Source organism: Melanotaenia boesemani, chromosome 8 (genome assembly GCF_017639745.1).
Source record: "Melanotaenia boesemani isolate fMelBoe1 chromosome 8, fMelBoe1.pri, whole genome shotgun sequence".
NCBI classification, from domain to species: Eukaryota; Metazoa; Chordata; class Actinopteri; order Atheriniformes; family Melanotaeniidae; genus Melanotaenia; species Melanotaenia boesemani.
Window position 1 is genome coordinate 7,398,069 of NC_055689.1, and position 21,611 is coordinate 7,419,679.

The 21,611-nt window shown below is 38.5% G+C and overlaps 2 protein-coding genes across 4 annotated transcripts; both read left to right on the forward strand.

Annotated features, from left to right (window-relative positions):
- The first annotated feature begins 3,782 nt into the window (after positions 1 to 3,782).
- Positions 3,783 to 9,661, forward strand: rgs18 (regulator of G protein signaling 18). Its single transcript, XM_041991514.1, has 5 exons — positions 3,783 to 3,942; positions 4,360 to 4,464; positions 4,678 to 4,739; positions 5,243 to 5,409; positions 6,442 to 9,661. Exons 1-5 carry the CDS (start codon positions 3,821 to 3,823, stop codon positions 6,694 to 6,696), a joined length of 711 nt encoding a protein of 236 aa, XP_041847448.1. The 5' UTR covers positions 3,783 to 3,820; the 3' UTR covers positions 6,697 to 9,661.
- Positions 9,662 to 13,828: 4,167 nt separating this feature from the next.
- Positions 13,829 to 16,500, forward strand: rgs1 (regulator of G protein signaling 1). 3 transcript variants are annotated; one of them, XM_041991516.1, is made up of 4 exons: positions 13,829 to 15,280; positions 15,530 to 15,614; positions 15,689 to 15,855; positions 15,942 to 16,500. In XM_041991516.1, the coding sequence occupies exons 1-4, from the start codon at positions 15,044 to 15,046 to the stop codon at positions 16,116 to 16,118; spliced, it is 666 nt and encodes a 221-aa protein (XP_041847450.1). In that variant the 5' UTR covers positions 13,829 to 15,043; the 3' UTR covers positions 16,119 to 16,500. The 3 variants fall into 3 exon arrangements, with proteins under 3 accessions (XP_041847450.1, XP_041847451.1, XP_041847452.1); XM_041991517.1 differs by having other exon boundaries at positions 15,172 to 15,362; XM_041991518.1 differs by having other exon boundaries at positions 15,240 to 15,280; positions 15,535 to 15,614.
- The last annotated feature ends 5,111 nt before the right edge of the window (positions 16,501 to 21,611 follow it).

The window sequence follows — 21,611 nt, forward strand, 5'->3', positions numbered from 1 at the left end:
TTCCCTGGATTTCGAGTAGCTTTCCAGGCACACAATGCAGACATCTTCTTCCTCTTCAGAGTCTGACTCTTCTCTCTTTCTTTTTGGCTGATCTTTTGTTTTCTTTACACTTGTCTTTGTGGTTTTCTTTTCTCTGATTCTTTTTTTTGACTTCTGCTGATCATGTTTGATGCTTCTTCCAAAATACTGAGGGGAACCCCTCTTTCAGTAACCCTCTTCCTCACTTGTGGCATACTGAATACCAACATAATACATTTAAAATGATTATTTATTATTAAAATTATTATAATATACTATTATAAATTATTAAATATATTATTATATTTTAAAAAATACTGTTGTGTGGTCTGTTTTGATATGGCTGCTTAGGTTGGGGACAGTTGCAACAAGTTGTTGCAACTGTCCCCAACCTGACAACTGTGACAGAACATCATTTGCTAGCTAGACACACTGTCTTTGACCCATGCTAACAATATGACTTAGAAGTCAACAAAACAATGATTCAACCTAATTAAGTTTTGATTAATTCATACAAAAGGCCAGGACAGTATGACAAAAACATAGCGGATGAAAAAGATTACTTTCTTACCTCCAAAACAAGTTTTTTCCATAAAATGGAGCAGCAGATGTTAAATGTGACTTCTGTGTTTCTGGTGGGGGGAGGGTCTAACTGAGCATGTGCAGTATGAGTGTTATCACTCTGGCATGTTTCTGATTGGAGGAATAAGACTTGTTGCATCCGTCCCCTGTTGCAACTGACCCCAGTCTCCCCTACATATTTTGATTGTCATTCTTATATATTGTGAAATTTTGTAAGATATTTGTAAGAACGAACCAGTCTTTCAAATGGCTTATTGAAAAGAACGGCTCCTCAAGATCCGGCTCCCTTCAAAGAGCCATAAACCCTATCTCTACTTCTTTGGTCCATACAGTCTTAACGAGCGTTCACACAACTCCGAACTAAGCGTACTATCCGTAGAAGTGGGCCAGGGTTGGTTTAAAGCAGACCAAACAGCACCAGTGTGAATTAGTTTTCAATGCAGAGGATACCTTGACACGTCATTTTAGGACATGCAGATGGACATAAAGTACTTTAGATACTTTTGCCACTTTCCCCACGTATCTTCGGTGATCAGATTTCTATAATTTAGTTGATGGAGAACGTTTGCTAGTCACTGGGCAAGATCAGCTTAGCCTTACCTTTCCATATTTACAATTGAATAACTTTAACATGGGAACTCAAAGCTGGAAGTGGTTTGATTTCTTTTTATAATACTCATCTTTTTTATAGACAACAATGATTGATTTCAGACACTCAGTGAGTCAAGTGAAGGTCCTGTTGGTATTAACTTCAGTCTTTTTAAACAACCCAATGACACGACAGGACCTGAAATTGCTACACTGGTCTAAGTAAATGCATTTTTCTTACTCAATTCACCACAGAAACGCATCTATTATCTCCCATGGGATCACATCAAAGTTCAGCGTTTCTCTCTCTCTGTAACATAATGGTTACACTAAGTATGTTTTCACGTCCACGTTCCACATCTTGTCCACATTCAGCACAGTTTATTTGCCTCAAGTGCTTTTTAAGGAGGAGTAGAATGTGGATGCCACTACTCTACAAACCCAAATATTATTCCCAATAGAACATAAACATCATATCAGATGTTGAAACTGAGAAATTTTGCCATTTCATGGAAAATTATGAGCTCATTTTGTATCTGATGGCAGCAACACGTCTGTAAATAGTTTGAACGGGGGCAACAACAGGCTGGAAAAGTAATTGGTACGAATAAAAGACAACTGGAGGAGCATTTGACAACTAATTAGGTTAATAACCGACAGGTCAGTAACCTGAATGGGTATAAAATTATCTGATTTTTATACATGGATCTGATTGTTGAGCTAAAACTGACCATCAGGAACACCCAAGCAATCATTGAGAGCCGCACTGCAGGTCATAACTTTAAGAGGAACATCTTTAGATAGAGATACAAGTTATAAATGTCTAGGCTTTATTATAGATAAGAACTTGACATTCAGTGAACACATTGGGAAAAACTGGAAGCTGAACTTAAACTGGTTTCTATTTTAGAAACAAATCTTGTTTCTCTCTCAGTGAGAGGAAGCAACTGGTGTCCACAACCTTTATGCCACTCACTGATTATGGTGTTGTTTTGTACATGAGGGCTTCAAACAAATGCCTTCAGTCATTGAACTCTACCACTGTGCATTAAGATTTTTAACTGGATGTAACTCATCACTGTGATCTGTACAACAACGTTGGTTGGCCATCTCTAAACAACCGAAGCAAAACAGGGTGGCTGATCTCAGTGTATTAAACTATTATTGGTCTGGTCCCTTCATATTTGGGAACATTTACAAAGGGCTGAATGGTGACTGCACTCATGTGACTTTTACAAACTGCCTGTCCCTCATGTATGGACTGAGCTCAGGAAAAGAGCTTTTAGTTTTGCTGCTTCATCAGACTTGAACAAGCTCCAAAATGACCTGGAGCTGTCTGATCTTGTTGCGTTTGATAGTTTTAACTGCCTTTTACACATGAAACAATGTAAGAGCATAGGAAATTGCCGATGGTTTTCATTTCTAATTTGTTTTTATCTCCTGATTGTACGTATTAAATTTTTAAATTTCATAGTTTTACTTTCTGGTTTTTTATACTGAGTGTGCTGCGGGGCCTCTTAGCCAGGTCCCCTTTGTGAAAGAGATTATGCTCTCAATGGGTTCTTATCTGGTTAAATAAAGGATAAAAAAGGAGCATTTCAGGTTCTCAGATGTAAAGAGGAGCAGAAAATATCCAATTAGTGATAAATAAGGTCTAGAAATTGTGAAAGATTTTAATAAAAAATTTCCCCAATATAAAATTGTAAACACTTTGAAGATCTCCCCATCTACAGTGTAAAAGAACATCCTAAGTTCAGACAATCAGGAGGAATCTCTGTGTGCACGGGACATGGTTGAAGGTCAAAATTGGATGTTGGTGATCTTGGATGAAGGTTGAACATTGACATCACACTCTCAAAACACAAGTATCCAATTTAGTAAAATCCTCATTCACCATGTCTTTATCTGGGATTGAAAACTTCCTTTCTATGTCACTCTGCTGTCAGGAGTGATCATTCCTTAGATCAGAGCTTCCTCACTGGGATTAGAAGTTTTCACACCCAGATTTAGCTGAACACGTGCCCTCCACTTTCCCACGGTGAACAGGGATTTTATATGTTCAGGTACCAACATTTTCACCCAGTTTCACATTTGTCTGCATCCACCTGTACACCCCCGTTGCTTTCCACAGTATCAATATAAGTTCATGCCACTCCCTCAAGTCGCAGATTTTCTGGAAAGAGTTGGGCCAGGACTGAAAACAGGCACATTTTTATTAGTCATTATTTTTTTAATTCTGCCAATCACTGTGGTGTTCGTCTCTGCGTGACACAGCAATATTAAAATACCAGAGAATAACACTTGGTTTCAGTTAACCAAAGTAAACACTCAGAATTTTACTAGAAAACTTCAACAAAGCTGTGAGATAAATGAGCAGATCAGATTTTTTTTTTTTATTATTTCTAAGCAAACTGTTGACAGGATGTTGGACCCAGAGGGGGTTTTCTGTCTCTCTGATGGGGCTGTTAGCAGTAAGAAGTAACACCATTACAGGATGTGGAGCAGGTATGGGAAATAAAATGCAAGCAGGGTTTATAAAAAGGTTGGGTGGTTTATCAAAGGAGGGGTTAAACAGTTCTCAGAGAGCTATTTGTGGCCTGTCGCTTTGCACGCCGGAGACAGACAGAGCGCCATGGAGACGCTTCTTTTTCTATTTCCTCAATTTAACTACATGGCCCCAAAGGAGGAAGCAAATTTCAAAATGTTTGGTCCAGAAGACCTGCAGGCAGCAAAGATGAAGGACGATGGTAGCAGGTTGGTGTGTGAACCTCTCTTACTCTCAAATATTTATTAGATTTAAAAATTAGATTTTCTTCATTTCATTCTTTTTTTTTTCAAGTTGACTTGTTTGTAGATATCGAAGCTGAACTGCATTAGAAAGACGAAGCAACACAAAATCTGTTTTAGTTTAACTTACAGCATCACTTTAAAACTTTTTAAAACCGTCACTCCTTCCTGTGTCTTTTTGGTTTAAAAACATCTACGTGACTCGTCTTTCGCCTCCTTCTCTGCCACAAAGCTGTTGTGCAATTTACTGCATGTCATGTTAATCGCTTTAAAAATGTCTGCCAGGAGAAAAGCCTGTGATAAGTTGCTGATTTGGTAAATAGTGCCACTACTGCAGAACAGAGAGTCTATACAACGTGATGAATTTTCTCCCCTTGTTTGCAGACAGAAAGACAAGGAGAGGAAGAGCCGACTAAGCCTTTTTCTCACCAAGTCAGGCTCCCATGAAAACGTCAGTCCCCATAAAAAGACAAATACGACAACCAGCAAGTGAGGCACAATCCATTAATTCCACATACAGCCACTATTATTTCTGACAAGTGTGATTCATTTTTAACCTCAGTTTCCACTACCCTCCACGACTCATTACACACACACAGAAACATGGCATTTAGACGTCTCTGTGAGAATCTCACATATTATTTTTTTGTGTGTCTGCATCGTTAGGCGGGATCTGACCCCATCTCTGATTTTTCTTTGCAGCATCTCAGCAGAGGCAGCTTTGCAATGGAGCGACTCATTTGAAGAGCTGCTAAAGCACTCAGGTCGGATTAGCACCAAAAACTTTTCAAAAACACCAAAGTGATGTCTGAAACTATTTCTTTATCTGCCAGACAATCTGCTCTATTTGAGTTGCAAACTATAACAAGCTAGAAGCAGTGAATTGTTCCTGTAGACAGCCGAGCGAGTTTCACTACATCTTTTAATGTTTGTCTGAGCAGATGGTAAAAACAGAAACTGTGCAACTTCCTCCTAATCACAGAAGTTGCACTTCAGAGTCAAACTTGAACACTGTAAACCACCCTATGTATTCATCGGGGAAGGGTTCAAATGTGTAATGAAGACATTATTTAGCATTATTTATAAGTTATAACAGTGTGTTAGTGTTGATATGTATGCTTTCTAGCCTATCAGACTACATAGACCACATAAATGACCCATTTTATTGACTTTCAGATGAGGTTATGTAGTTTATTTTCTTCACATATGAGCCTCTTTTACATAACTCTATAGTTACTAACATTGTGTTTCTGTGTTTCTCAATCAGATGGAGTGGAAATCTTCTCTCAGTTCCTCAGGACAGAGTTCAGTGAGGAAAACATTGAGTTCTGGTTGGCCTGTGAGGAGTACAAGACCATTGATTCGGAAACAAAAATGCTGTCCAAAGCCAAATATATTTATACAGTTTTTATTGAATCGGAGGCACCTAAAGAGGTACGCCATGGCATGTTTATTTCTCATAATGTGGAGCTTCAAAAGCTCTAAAAACATTACAGTTTTTTTAGGGTTTATCTGTAGCTGAAGGATGTTAATTCTGAACATAGTATTGTTTTGAAAATAACAGTGGGCTACTGCTGAAGCCCTCCGCAGTCATGAGCCTGCAGCACGCTGACCTTTGTGTGCAATCATGAAGGTGCAGCAGCTGGGTGAGGTCATGTGCCTTTTGCATGCACCACTGTAAAGTAGGTTGAGTTATTTGTGTGCGAAACAGTTGTGGTTTTAAAGGCTTGCATATGCTTTGTGAAGATGATGCGACCACTGTCTCATGTGCTTTCAGCGCCTGCAGTAGTTTGGACCGTTGAAGAGTTTGTTTTCTGGTTTGAGGTTTTGAATGTCCTTTGCAAAACTGGAGCAAACATCTCCCACTCACTCTCGGTCTAAGACAACTGTGTTTGTGTTTTGTGTTACTGGCAGGCTACTGTGGTAAAGTACTGTATACCAGTTTGATTTTCAAAAAAGATAAACATGCAAATTACTTCATGCAAATAACTTTCAACACAAAACAGTGGAATTTCAGAAATTAATAAATATTTCCAATAATATTATAAACTTCATTCTTAGTTATCATTAAAAGTGTTCTGTTAAAATTACCAGATTAAAGCTGTAATTTACATAATCCCCCCTTTGGAAAAACTTACAAACCCATGACTGCAAGCTGATACTTGCGTTCTGCTTTATAGAGTGATCCCTCTGACGCAGGTTGTGAGGAATTAATTTCTCTGGAGAGCAAAGCATCTTGACCATCTTAAGTGGTGTTAAAAGTGCCATTTTGTGTAAACTTTTAAATTATTGAAATGTTCCCCTCAAATGACTTTATGTGGTGGGTTTGGGGGTTCTGCTCTGCTTTTGTGTGATAAAATATTACTAATGTACTTTCACCTTGTCCAGCTCATTTTCTTCTGTGCTGTTCCTTTCAGTATCCTAGTTTTTCAGTTTATAATTGGGCCCTTATCTAATGTCATTCAGGTCAACATTGACTATAACACCAAGATGGCCACCCAGAGGAACATGGCAAAGCCCACAAGGAGTTGTTTTGAAGCGGCCCAGATGAAAGTCTACAGCCTGATGAAAAAGGACTCCTACCCCAGGTTCCTGCACTCTGACATTTATCTGCGTCTCACCAGGAGGAAGGGCCCCGGAGCCACCATGTTTCGCAGAAGGTCACGCTCCTGTGTATTTAACGAGAGGGGGGAGGCCACAACTGAACCCTCAGCCTGGTAGTTGAACATTACAGGGGTAGTAGCTAACTTCATGCAATGGATGTATTATCATCTAACAGATAATCCATGGTCTGCAGCCCAACTGTTGGAATATAATTTTCATATCAACAGCCTTGTTTTATATAACCAGTCATAGTGGGTTATTTTACATACAAAGCAACACAATAACTCTTCAGTAATAATAATCTCACATACATATTTAAAAAAATGTTATTTTCTTGCCAAGAGTTAAATAATAAGATTTCCACACTACTCACTTAAGCATGGGGAAACGTAAGCTAGCAATTAGCTATCTTAGCTTAACTTAGATGCAACTGACAGGGTGACACGACCACCCTGTGCTTGGGTGCAGTAGCTAAATGTAAAAACCAGACTTTCTAACTGTCTTAGGGCTGGGATATACTTGCTGTTAGCAACACGTCTGCATACGTATCATGGCTGTCATCCATTCCTAGAGTTTGTTTGTTTGGCCATTTGTGTTGATGTGAGATAATGTGTCACATGCGCAAGTTGCAATGATGACTTGAACGCCAGTGCCGCTCATGAACAAACAAAAACATGAACATAACAGGTCCGAGGTAAACACAATGTCCTTGTCCGCACTTACCGGCAGGATTTTTCCTACCCTTTACAGAGTGATAAACACTTCTGCATTTGGCTAATACAATGTGACCAGTAGACTGACCTTTTCCCTATTTCAAAGTCCAAGTGCTGTATACTTCTCCTAACAGTGGCCTCCAGTATTGAGCATTTTTGCTGCTCTTTGCTTCTGTTGTTTGCAGGAAGTATAAACTCAGACATAGCGGAGCACTGATGTGTACACTTGCGTTCACAGAAAGTGTATCCCAGCCCTTAAAGTTTACTTTCTTGACAGTTTCATTGTTATCATTATTTTGTTATTTCATTATTTTCTCTGCAGTCTTCATGTTTTCCTGATAGCTTCACATGGTTATGGGAAAACCTTAGCTAGCAGTTAGCTTACTTAGCTTACCATAAAGACCACTGACAGCTTCTCTGTGCATGTTAAAGCACAAAATGTAAAAACCAGCCTCTCTAATTGTTGTTTATTTCTTGCCAGTTTCATTTGTTATCCCTATAGTCTTCTTATTTCTGGCAGCTTCATTATAGTATTTCTTTACTTCTCACATGAGCATGGGGAATATTGCTAGCATTTAGCTTGCTAATTTAGCTTAGCATGGGATCTACTTACAGGAGAAGCTACACTATACTCTTTCAACAGTAAGAACATGCAAAATTAAAAACTCTTTTCTAGGTTAACAGATCTCAAAACTAACTAGTTTACATTCATAATATTTTTCATGTGCTCCTGAATTATCCAGAGTGCTCAGTGTTGGGTGCTGTGAAGTATGCGTGAAAAATGAGCAGATGCATGCTTATAATCTAATTTTGATAAAAAAAAATATCCACTACCACTTTTAATTATTTTTGGACATCATTTAAATTAGTAGATGCCCAAACAAAGACTTCGATACTAAAATATCACAATTAACATCACAAAACAATAAATAAAACAAAACAAAAAAGATATATGAAATTGCAATTGACAAATTCTACTTTAGGAGTACCTCCTCAGATAAGTGCATGATACGAACAGTCAGTGAGTGTGCAGCTGTCTGCGCCAACCCTAAAAGTTCACTTGTTATCACAGGTGTTCTCTTTTTATCTAGTCATCTCTTACATACCTCAGATTCAGCTAGCAGGCCTCACTCTCCTTTTTAACACATTCATAGCTTTTACTGAAACCTCCACTTGTCAGTACTCCACTTTTTTGTCAGTTTCTGTTGTGCTGCCTGCTGTGGGAGGAATGCTGATGCATAGTTCTACTGTCAGAGATCTTCCTAATGCAATTGCCTGCTCTTCTGGTAGTTTCATCATTGTCTGGTGCAGAAATCCCTGTGACACGTGTAGCTTCCACCGGCACATTTGCTGTTAACAAGAACATTGTTCAATACTGCAAAAAAGAACTTGTTTTGTGTAAAATAAACATGGAAAATTTTAAATTTTGCTCATAAATGCGTACATTGAAACGGTATGACATGAAGGTTTTTCTTGCTGTTTTACACAGTCTTGAGGATAAGAGGCAGAGCAGAGATGAGTATGGTATCAATTTTATTCTTTAACTCTTGGTACGACAGTGAAAAGGCATTTACCCACAAATTTTGTACCATTTCCCCCATCGTATATTACTCAAATAGATGATAGCTGGCACAATTTGCCTTCAGGTATATGAATGAATTACGGAGAGGATCTATCACAGCTATGTGCTTATCTGAAAATAATGGACATCCTCTGGCCAACCACTTGAATATTCTCTGTGGCCATGGTACAAAACCAGATTACACTGCTGCATCTGTGGATTATCTGTCCATTCTTTTGCACAGAAGCACTGCATTGATTTTGGATTCAGCCTCTAGTGATGATTTTTAGCATTTCTCAAAACTTGAATGATGGGATGGTTGGAGAAAGAATCCGTGCCTCTGCGCTATTGACAGTATCTAGCCAGCCGTTCAGACAACCACACTGAGGCAACTGGTCCTGACTCCACGCCCAATGCACTTCAGTTGCTTTGTTCTCCAATCCAGCAGTAGCACCTTATACAACATTAATGCTGTTGATGTGGCGCACAAGCTAATTTGACCATTTCTCATTAAAATGGAGTCATGATTTTATCTCTTTCATTGCCCACCCTCTGCAGACAAAACTAGTCGTGAAAGCCTACAGCCACAGTGACTGCAAAGCACTGAAACTTTCTTTAATAAGCAATGCTGAAGAATTTTTCCATTTTCACTCAGAAAATGCATGTATCTTCTTTGAATACTAATATAACATTTTATTAATTATGACTTCTTTTTCAGTTGCCATCTTATATAATTTATGTATTGCTTAATCTGTAAATTGTACATACTATAATATCTGGAAAAGTAAAATAAAATCTTTCTTGTGAAGGCTGTTTTAATGAAGCTTTTAGTTTCATTATTTAGTTTGAATAACCACATCAAAATGTGACAAATTATGCCATAATGTGCGCATATTCCGCAAGTTGGGGACATTATGATTGCATCGTCACTACCCACTCAAAATCACTGAAAATTTAATAGACCTAATCAACTCCCACCATTCCAGCACAAAATTATTCATATTACTGTGTATATGCACAGGCAGTACCTATTGCAAACACAAATAAGTAATTCAAAACTGTCACCACAGAATTCCTGAATATTCATACCAAATACATTTGAGCACATAAAGGTGTATATGCACACAATGCTGGTTTAGCTCATTAGCACAAATGTCAGGGTTTCCAGTAGCCTTCAAAAGGATAAAATTCTTCTAAACTCAAGTTAGTGTCAATCTCCCAAAACCTGTGTGGAATATCTCACAATTCACATTAATTATTCATCACACTAGACAGCAGCAGCATACATACACTCTGCTTCCTTCTGTCTGCTCTCACAAACAGGCAGAAAATTGAAAGAGTTGGGGAGGGGGGCGAAGGGGTTAGGATTTACTGTAATGGTCTGTTAACAAAAGGAACAGGCTCAGCTGGCCTGAAAAAATACATCACAGCGTAAGATTAGTCGCAAAGTAAGACTTTGCTGGCACATTTCAACTTTTCTTTTCCATTGGTATTTAAATTTGTAACTCGGTCTGAGCTAAAAGCATCTGAAATCATCCACATGTTGAAGTTGTATTGTTGGATCTCTGGAGGGAAATAAATGGACAAGAAAGCAGCATGAATGCAGATAAAGCTGTGAAATAAGCCCAATGCCAGTTAAAGTGGAGTTTAAAATAAAAAGATGTGTTTTAAGGTGTCTAACTTGCTTAGACACCTGGTTTTATTTTTTTAAAAACAGAATATATTATTTAACTGTTATGCTGATGATACACAACTGTATCTCCCTTTAAATCCAGAAAACCCTGAAACCTCAAATCAATTACCGAATGCCTTCTTGAGGTCAAATGTTGGCTGGCAAACAATTATCTCCAGTTCAAAACAGACAAAACTGGTTCACCTGTTTTCACTGTGCAAATAGCCAGTCACTTTGGTTCCGTTCAGTTCATATCCACCAACAGGCCAGAAATCTTGTTGTTCTTTTTGACTAACTTAGGATTCGATAAACACATCAACTCTATAGTCAAATCTTGTTTATTCCAGTTAAAGATGTCATCACCTTTTTCATGTATCCGCTGTCCTCTAAGTGTCTTTAAATATTTTTTTGAAAACTTATTAAAAAAAAAAAAAAAAAAAATCAAGCATATAGCTTGTTCTGGCCCTCTGCTCATACCACAACTTTGTCTCGTGAGGGTTCATCCAAGCTTTTGACTAATGTTAATGAAGTGCGCGCTGATTGGCCGCAGGGAGGCCAAAGTCGGAAGGGGAGCTGGCCCAGTGCATGCACAGTGCATTTGACCCCAAAACATCAACAGCTTAGTGATGACGAGCAAACGTTAATGTTTGAACCAGACGCCGAGCCTGAGAGTGAAGATACAGAGATGGTGGAAGAAGCATGTTTACAACAAAATGTTTACAAAAATGTACGTGGCAGAGCACTTCACCCCACTTATAAAAAAGAAACCACAGAGCTCATTTATACATTGCAGGAGGTTAAACTTTTAGGCTCGTTCCTTAGCATTAGCGTTAGCATTAGCGTTAGCATTAGCTACGTCAGCATTAGCTACGTCAGCATTAGCTACGTCAGCATTAAAGCATGACTTTATATCGTTATATCATTCGAAGAGGGACTGGCTTATTCAAATAGCCTCCTGTGATGACGAATCCCAGGGGCAAATTAAAATCACGCGAGAGTTTACCCTTGTTGGCAGTTCTGCTGTGAACAAAGGGCCCAGATGGAAAAACTCAACCATCTTCAAAAGAAATTCTTTCAGGAAAGTTAAGACTTCGGCCCAACACCAAAACATGTGTTTTAACTTGACAAAGTGCAATTTCTGGGTGATGACTCATTTAAGAAATGTAGCCAAAAACGCTGGTGCTAGACTCATAACTAGAACAAGAAGAGATGGCATCACCCCTGTCCTTATGTTTCTGCACTGGCTTCCAGTAAAATATAACATTGAGTTTAAGATTCTTTTATATGTTTTTAAAGCTCTACAATGTGGAGCTCCCTATTACATTGTTGAACTCTGCTGTGCCCGGAAACTACCACTAGATGTCTTAGATCTACAAATCAGCTGCTCTGATATGTTCACGTATGATATGGATCAGGCTTTTAGGTTATAGGTCCAAAGCTGTTTCAGTCAAAGTCTCAGCCTCCATAAAAAGGAGTTAAAAGATTCCTAACTCAGGAGTTTTGTAAGCTTTGGGTTATGTAGTCTACAAACATTTTAATCAGGTTCATCACACCTCTAAAGTTATTTTATCTGAACCAACATAAGCCAAATTTAGCTTTACTGACTCCCAGGCTGGGATATTGAGTCGTGAATTTCCACACCTTAAACATCTGTTTTCACTTGATGTGGTTGGCCTGCAACAGTATTGACAAACCTGAACAAATTTCTGTAAACAGAAGTCTACATTCGGTTTAAAAGTTTGAAAGTAAGGTTTTGTTTTGTATCCTTATACAGTAGCTGATTCTCAACTGAGGCGGGAGGTTTCCCTTTGTGACTAAAGAAAAAAGAGAAATCATTATGATTATTTGCTTTGCTGTAAGCTGCAAACTATCAGGCTTTTTAAAAGGTATGCAAGATTATGGTAAAAGAGATTACACATTCCTGAATAAAACAAATGCATGCTCGCTGAATTACTGTCAGGGTTTTGAAATCTAATTTAGTTTGTTTTTCAGTTGCAGCCTCACTCCACACCAATCTCCACCCTGCAGTCTGCCACATGAGCAGCTTCAGCAGAAGAATCAAAACCTCATTTAAGTTCAAATAAATAAAGCAAGCAGGGCCAACAACAGAGAGACGGACAAATTCAGGGCTGTAATTACAGAGGACAACAAATATAAAGGTAGAGATTGGCTGGAGAGGACTCCAGTGCCACCCTGTGTTTGTTGAAACTACTGCAACATATACTTGCTGTGCAACCTGGAAGGCACCACATATTTCATTATTGAAGAGTCAGTTACAGCCTTCTTTTAAGGGTTGTACAGCAGGGAGTGCCTCAGTCCTTAAATGTCCCCATGTGTTTCATGGCCGTGCCCTTTTTGACAAACAAATCCTTCGTCTTGGTGCTTCTGCAAGCATGCAAATAAGGATAACCTGGGTGTTTTCCATCACCTGCTGTGATTTACATTCCTGGTTTGTTTGGGCCCATCATATCTCAGCTGGTGGCACAACAAGGTCAGGGAAGGAGAAAATGCTCTGGATGTTGCATATATGCTGTATGTTTAACCAAGAAACCAAAAGGAGCAGAGGGTGGTGGTATATATACAGCTTATTCAGAGTTCTGTGCTGTGGTGAAGAAGCAAATCAGAATGATGCCTCATGTTTATTTTAAACCACTGGAACAGTCAGTCAGTGTATCTTGCATCATTATCTGAAACTTTTAAAGAAAATGTGCTGTGACAAATAGGCTTTAAATATTGTCTACAAAGAAAGTAAATGCCAAATGAAAGAAGTGGAGGGTGAAAAGCATACCTGATGTAAATTCTGCAGCTGACTCACCTCTACGTGAAATTGAAAGAAGTTGTGAATGAATTGTGCACCTGATGGTACATTTTGTAGCACTTATGCTCCTCTGTACAGAGAAGCTAAAGGAAAATAGCCCTTAGGGATGATTAAAATTACTTGTATGCAAAGTGTTCCTCGAACGCATCATTGTTTTTTAGCCACCATCTCTGCCGATTTGCAACTTCAACCGTGTTTGAAACCCCTAAACTCTTGGATGGATTTGGATGTTAATGGTCCATAATACCTTTTCCTTTCCACGAAGTAATACTGAATTGATGACTTTCACACATATTCATAACACCCCCCCCCCCCCCCCCCCCCCCCCCCAACTGATTCCTATAGTTTCTGATGGATGACCAAAAACAAATTATCAAATTAACTCTGTTTAGACAGATAAAAGTTCAGTGATCCTCAATTTAAAATATATATATATATGCAATCAACATGTTGCCTTAAGATACTTAAACATAACAGTCCTTCCTGAGTGGAAAATTTAGACCTAACAGTGAAGAGTCAGTTAATAGTGTAGTAAAAATGAGAACTCAAAGACACTCTAATATTATTATAAACACAACTTTACAGAGGTCCCGATCCAGGCCTCACTTTTTTCATCTTGATTCCAAACAGCCACATTTTCTAGTAATCTTTAAAAATGATCTTGATCAATAGTTTTCTGGGCTTCTGAAGGTCTTGTTCTTTGGACTTCTGCTGCTTTTGTTTCACCCATTTTCAGTCTATTGATGGTACCTGACCATTTTCACAGAATGAGCAAAAGAAAGACGCCAAACTGAAAGGATGAATCAGTGTTATGTTGAGACACTTGAAAGACAACCTGGTGAATAATCTATATCTATATCTATATATATATATATATATATACATATCTACAGCAGAGGAACAGGATCAGAAAGAGATTGCTTAAGAAATAAGAATACATATTAAAAAACCGGAGAGATGCATCTAGACCATAGCTTCTCCTAGGTCCCATGAGGAACGCTGTCTTGCAGGTTTTCATGGCATCCTACTCCAACACACCTGAACTTAAATGGATCCATCAGCCTATGAAATTCTGCAGGATGACTCATTAGTTTAAGTCAGGTTTGAGCAGGTATTCCATGAAAACACGCAGGACTGGGGACTTCGTTGGACCAAACTAAATAGCCCAGATCCAGTCCCTCATTTAAGTTTGCACGTTTCAATAAATGTCTTCACCTACTCGTTTTTATTCCTGGCAAGGTGTAAAATAATGAAGGGAGGGTAAAGACTGTCGCACAGTGCTGTCATAAAGCTTGGAGGTGTTGCAGGTGGCATATTAATAAATCACTGCTTATTCAGTCTTTTTGTGACTCCCAACATGCAAATAGCAGGATGACAAGCCTTTTCCTTAATAGACTATTTGTTTACTACCATTTGCTTATGGTTAGAACATTTTCCCAGAGCTTCCTGATTGCTGGTCATTGCTGTAATAAAATTTTTTCACACATATTGCCACCCCCCAACCACAGTAGGGCATCATTTCTAAACGCACTCAACAAAAAAGCCAAAAACCTTGATTTTGGTTTCTTTCATTCAGCGGTGAAGAAATTAAGTGTTTGATCATTTTAAATTCTTCATGTTGGAATCAGGTTCATTAAATGGGCTATAAACACATTGACGATGACCACCGCTGTGGCCAGCAGATGAGGTCAGCTTAAATCATGGCCGAGCTCTCCTTTCTTCGTGGTGCCACAGACGTGGTAGGATGCCCCGGCTCTTCCAACAACAACACTTTGCATAAAGCATTTCCATATATTCCATTCATGGTGGGTGGGGGTCATTTAGATTTGTTGAGTCGCTTGACTCGCTCATCCCCAAACAATCACAACCCCATCTTGAGCCCGACAGGAGCCCTATCTCTTGTCTCCCACTGTAGAAGACGAGGAAATGGCGATAAAGTGAGTTTCTGCACATTTGATTGTTGGGCCTTTACAGTTTTCAGCAGCCATGTGGAAAACACCAAGGAGTTTTTCCCTCACTGTAAGTCTTTCTTTGCATTGTTTCTTTCAAGAAGGGATGCGCTCAGTGCATCAAACTACATTTGTAGGTCGTCTTGAACCATTTGAAGATAAATGTGAAATAAGTTTGCCATGATGTGGAGTTACGAGACAACAGGGCTAGTAATAGATCTCGATCCTCTTTTCAAGGGTAGCTTGTGTTGCTTTCCCAAAGATCCACTGGATGATGTTGAGACTTGGAGCGAATCTGTGGATAAAGTCCTCGGCTGTAAAGGTGAGACCCTCATCTGGCTGTATGCTGTATATATCTGATCATTGTCTTACTGTCATCCATAATATGATATCCAGCTGGGCAGATAGCTTTCCAAGAGTTCCTGAAGTCGCAGTACAGCGAGGAGAACATATTGTTTTGGCTCGCCTGTGAGGAGTACAAAAAAGTCAAAACAGTCCCGGAGATGATCTCCTCCGCCAACAGGATCTACTCTGAGTTTGTCCAAACAGAAGCACCCAGACAGGTAAAAGACTCTTTTTGTTTTGTTTTTCTAAATGTGGACAAAACCCCGCGATGACACTGATCTGAGCCGCATCATTCGGTTTCCAGATCAACATAGATTGCAGCACCAGAGAAAACATAACAAAGAACATCTCCCAGCCAACCATGACTTCCTTTGATACGGCTCAGAAGCTGATCTACAGCCTGATGGCCAGGGATTGCTACCCACGCTTCCTAAAATCTGACATCTATCAGGGACTCCTGAGGAAAAGCGACTCAAGGTGACTGTATTAAACCTGACAGCCTCTCAGATGGCGGCTCATCGGATCCTCTGCTCAGCTCTGGTCTTCTGTAGTACTCTTTTATTTTAAGCATGGATAACAGGTTTAAGCCATTCAGTCTAGAGCTTAACCATCACAGATGTAGTTTTTCTTTAACCTGTGTGAACCAGTTATGACTCAAAGAAACTTAATAGTTTAATTATGTTAAGACAAACTTAATCCTGATTGTGAGCATAGTTCTTCCATAGTACCTGCTATTTAATGTCTTATGAGGCTAAAAACTTATTTATTAAGTATTATCAACACTTTAATTATGCAAATTTAACTGCTTCTATGTTAAAATGTAATTTTCTTATGCAAATAAATAGCTATTTCTCTCTGCTTTTGGCTGCATCAAAAGTTTTCTTGTTTGTTTTCATTGTAGTTTTAAAATATCTTATAAACTAAATTTGTACAGCTGGGTGAAATGATTGGGTTTGGCCTTTTTGAATGCAATGCAAATCTGTTGAAAGCCTAAAATGTAAAATGACCATCAGCCACTCAAACACCAGGTGGCAACAAAGTCCTTACAACCAAGGTGCAACCAAAAATAATTTAAAAAAAATTCAATTTGTACCTCTGCAGCACCTCAGCGCACTATGCTGGGCATGTAAAGATCAGTCAAGAATCAGGCAGGATTTCAAGCACAGCATTGAATCTGATGTCCTTTAAAAAAATAAAATAAAAAAATAACTCAGCTTTATTTTCCTTTTTTAAAATCAAGTAGAGATCGGAAAGTTCAGAATCAGCTGTACATCATCAGCATGTTTTTGTTTACCATTTCTAGTCAGGACATGGTGACTGAAGAGTCTATGCAAAAAAGCATGCAAATAAAACAGAGCACATCAGTTTTTCCAATACTTTTACACGTAAAGTGCAGACAGAAACAAGAGTAAACTCTCATAGAAATGATAATCTTAAGCAGTTTTAATTCAAATAGATTTTAAGATTTTAGTTTTTGTTTTTTTTTTTTTTTTTTTCCATGTGTATTGTGTTTGGAAAGTGGAAATAAACACAGCATAGTTTCGCCACGTGACACCTCCATGAGTGTAATTTGTACATTTTGTTCAGTTTGTGTTGGTGGCACTGAATGTGCTGGGGTTTTATTTTAAGCAGTGTTTCACGTGTTTGGCAGAAGTGGCTGCATGTTGTGCAGACAGCTAACCACAACTTCCTCTAGCTGACATGACTCTGGTTGCACTCACCTCTTTGTGGGAAACGGTTAAGTTTGTTGGGTACTGTAAAACTATATCAACTGACAGGACATGTGTTTAATCCACAGGCCTTTTTTTTTTTAGCTATATCAACCTGTTTCCCAACAAAGCTGCAGGATTTTGTACACAAGCGGGCAAGTGCTCATAAAAATGTGTGAAACTGAGGAAATTTATGATTGTCAGGCAGAGCACAGTTGATGGAGGAAATTCACAGATAGGTGTTGGGACTGATAATGTGATAACGGTTAATGTTGCCACTTCAAGTCATCAACATCTGCATTCAAACACAAAACATTTCCTTTCAGAGACACAAAAACGTAGACAATGACTCACAGTTGGGTTCATCTCAGGAGATGATGTACATCGTTGCATCGGGGTTATACGTACACATACCACTACAATTCCTAAAAAGGTGGAACGCAAAGTGAATTAAATAATAAGAAAATGCAATAATTTGTAAATTTCATCAACTCCCTATTTTATTTCCAGTAGGACATAAAAGAAGCATCAAATGTTTAAACAACTTTACCTTTTCATGGAAAATATTAGCTCATTTTGAATTTCAGGGTAGCAGCACGTGTAAACAAGTGTGATGCTTATCATTGTTTTGCATGTACCAGTTCAGCAGCTGGACTCTTCTCCTATAAAGTCATGCAGCTTCTGCCATCAGTGTGTAAATATGTGTGATAATGGGTGAATGTGACATACATGTAAAGTGCTTTGGATAAAAGCTCTATATAAGTACAGACCATTTAAGTACAGACCATACCATCTGAGATGCAGGCTATTCTAGGCACGGCAGTTCATTATAGCACATTTCATTGCTATATATTAAAAGGCAGAAACAAATAGCAAAAATCACAATAAAATCATAAATTAAATTAAAATGATTGAAAGCAGAATAAGTTAAGAGTTACCGTGCAGATTTCATGCATAGGCTCATGAGAAAAGAATTTTTTTTCAACCTGGATTTAAGAGTTTCTACATTTGGTGAAAGTTTAATCTCAACTTGAAGTTTGTTCCACTTGTTTACAGCTAAATGCTGCTTCTCCATGTTTAGTCTGGATTCTGGGCTGGACTAGTTGACCAGAGTCTTTGGATCTAAGAGCTCTGCTAGGTGTATATTGTAAACATATCACAGATGTATTCTGGGCCTAAACTGTTCTGGGATTTGTAAACCATCAGAAGGATTTTAAATTCTATTCTGTGACTGACTGAAAACCAGTGTAAGCCAGTGTTTTATAACTGGTGTGATGTGTTCAGATCTCTTAGTCCTGGTTAAAACTCCAGCAGCAGAGTTTTGGATAAGCTACAGATGTTTAATGCTCTTTTTAGGAAGTCCTGTTCGAAGACCATAACTGTAATCCAGCCTACTGGAGATGAATGCATGGATGAGTTTCTCTTGGTCTTTCTGGGAGACTAAACTTTTAATTCTGTTGATGTTTCTGAGCTGGTTCTTAGTGACAGCTTTGATGAGGCTGCTGAAAGTCAGGTCTGAGTCTATCAACACTCCAAGGTTACCAACTTTTAAGAGCCCGAGTCTCCAAGTGTTTACCAATGCTGAACCTCTTCTTTTTCCTACCAAACAGAATAATCTCAGTTTTGTCTTCATTTAATTGTAGAAAATTCTCCCTCATCCAGGTGTTTATTTGCTCCAGACACTGACACAGTAAGTCTATTGGGCTGTAGTCGTCTGGTGACAAAGACACATAAAGTTGTGTATCATCTGCATAACTGTGATAATTAATACTAAAGTTCTGTAATATTTGACCCAAAGGGAGCATATACAAGCTCTCCTACTGTCCACTGATAACAAAGTCTTCACAATTTTAAATTGAAGAACATTTCTCTGAAAATGTTCCACAGTCTTTAGAACCTGTTGCTTATTAACCTAATTAGTTGTCAAATGCTCCTCCACTTGTTGGTGATTTGTGCCAATTATTTCTCCAGCCTTTTGTTGCCCCTGTTCTTACTTTTTACTGATGTCTCAGTTTCAACAGCTGATATATTGTTTATCTTCTTTTGGGAATAAAATGTGGATTTATGAGGTTTGAAATCATTGCATCCTGTTTTTATTTACATTTTACACAGCGTCCCATCATGTTTGGAACTTTGGTTGTACCTGGCGATATATTTTTTTTTTTATAGGGAAGCATCCATGTGACAAAGGAAACTGAGCATACAATGCCCCTTTTCTTACCATAACCATATAGTTTGCAACATCTCAAATTAACCCTGTTTCTAAAATCCAACTCTTTATTGCTTTATTTTGAATTCCTAACCGCCCCTGAGTCACAGAATGACTGAAAAATGAGAAATCATGAATGAGAGGAAACATTTTGTTTCTCCTATTCCAAATTTTTACAGATGTAACTGACATCAGATTTAATATGAGCTCATATTTTCCATGAAATAGTAAAAGGTCTCCGTTTCTACATCTGACATGTTGTTTATGGTTTATTCGGAATAAAATTTGATTTGTAAATCATTGCATTTTTTTTTACCACTTTTGGTGTTAAGGTTGTACATTTCCTAGTTTTAGATATTTTGATCTCACAGATGAAAATGTGTATTTATGAAACTTCTCATGTTTAAGTCTTCACTTTAGTTTAAATCTACATTTTTTAGCCCACCAGCAGCCACTGATTTACTTGGAGAGGCGGTCGCATTCACACAGCTACACTGTGTAGATGGAGGTAAACATCATCACTTAACGTAAATTTTCAGTTGAAAGTGCAGATTGATTGAAAATAGCAGGTTAAAAGCAGGAGAAGAGCAGAGAAAGATGTTGTGGGTTAAAATGCATTAGTAGAAATTAAATAAGCCTTTGTGGTGAAGTGAAACTACAGAGCAATTATAGTAGAACTTCTGAAGGAGCTCGGGACCAGCCACTAGTCTGGTCCAGACTGAAATACAGTCAACAACTAGCTGAAATTATACAGTTTTCAGAGTTAGATTCTCGGCAGCTGGAGCGGCTGACAAAGACCACCATAACATGCCATCTGTGGATTCTGATGATGCAAGTGAAGCCCCTCAAAATGTGTTTCACTGAAACGGGTTGACTGTTCCACTTTCTTCCTGCATCACTCTGGGTACGACATCATCAATCCTCCACATGATCCTTAGTTTTCTGTCATGTACTGTAATGAGGACATGCTTTAATCATGGCCTCAAATTTAAAGGAATGCTGTGACAAACTGATCACTCATAGGAAATGCTTTTAACGACTTTAATAATCAGAATGAAGTTAAATCGTTGCAGCTATGATACTAATAGCTTCTTTGGGTGGAGGAATATGCAGTTACGATAACCACACACATACATCTTTTGGATTGCAGTGTTGCAAGGAGAAACTGATGTACAACACTGCAACAGTGAGCGTTCCCTGCACAGAGGGCAGCATGACATACACTACTGATCAAAAGTTTGGGGTCACTTTGCCATTGGATTCAATAGGGAAGTGACCCCAAACTTTTGAACGGTAGTGTACGTGCTATAGAAAATCTGGCAAATGCTAGGAAGCATCAATTCTAACATGCAGCATGCCACAATGAAACTCTGCTGAAAGACTCTACCAAGCATCAGCATCTAAACTAAACACAATTAAAACGCAAAGCAATTATATGTGAATATAACAATAATACATAAACAGCGCTGTCCACTTCAGAGCTTTATAGATGTCTGTTTCATCACTGTGCGACAAAAACACCAAACATTAGGAAAAATAGCCAAAAAGAAACATAATCATAAAACATGCTGTTCTTTTGTTGTTTTCCTGGTGAAAAGTTAAAAAAAAAATCTCTGCTAATGTGTTTTCCAATGACTCTTCTTCTTATTGAAATGAATCATGAAAGTTCTGCTAGTTTCCATGGAGATGAAGGAGGTTTTATAATGAATTATACCATGGTCTGGGTGAATACTTGATTCTGATTGGCTGGAGTGTGTCCATTAAAAGTGATAATGGACACCTATGAAAGGAGTTCCGGCCAAACAGCCTTATTGTTGTAAATTATTGCTCTGACTAAACGCTAGTTGGTAACAGTGGCAACAGAAGCTCTGATGTTGGGCTGCAGACATGCTAGATCATTTGCTTGCAGGCTTATTGGGCTCCGTCAGTCATATTCACTCTTCCTATATATCTTGGGCTTCACTTCTTTCTGGATCCTCATGGGGTTTCTAAGGTGAATGTGAGGGCTATCCCTGGACTATCCTGACTTTGACGATTGATTGAGGTGTCCATCATC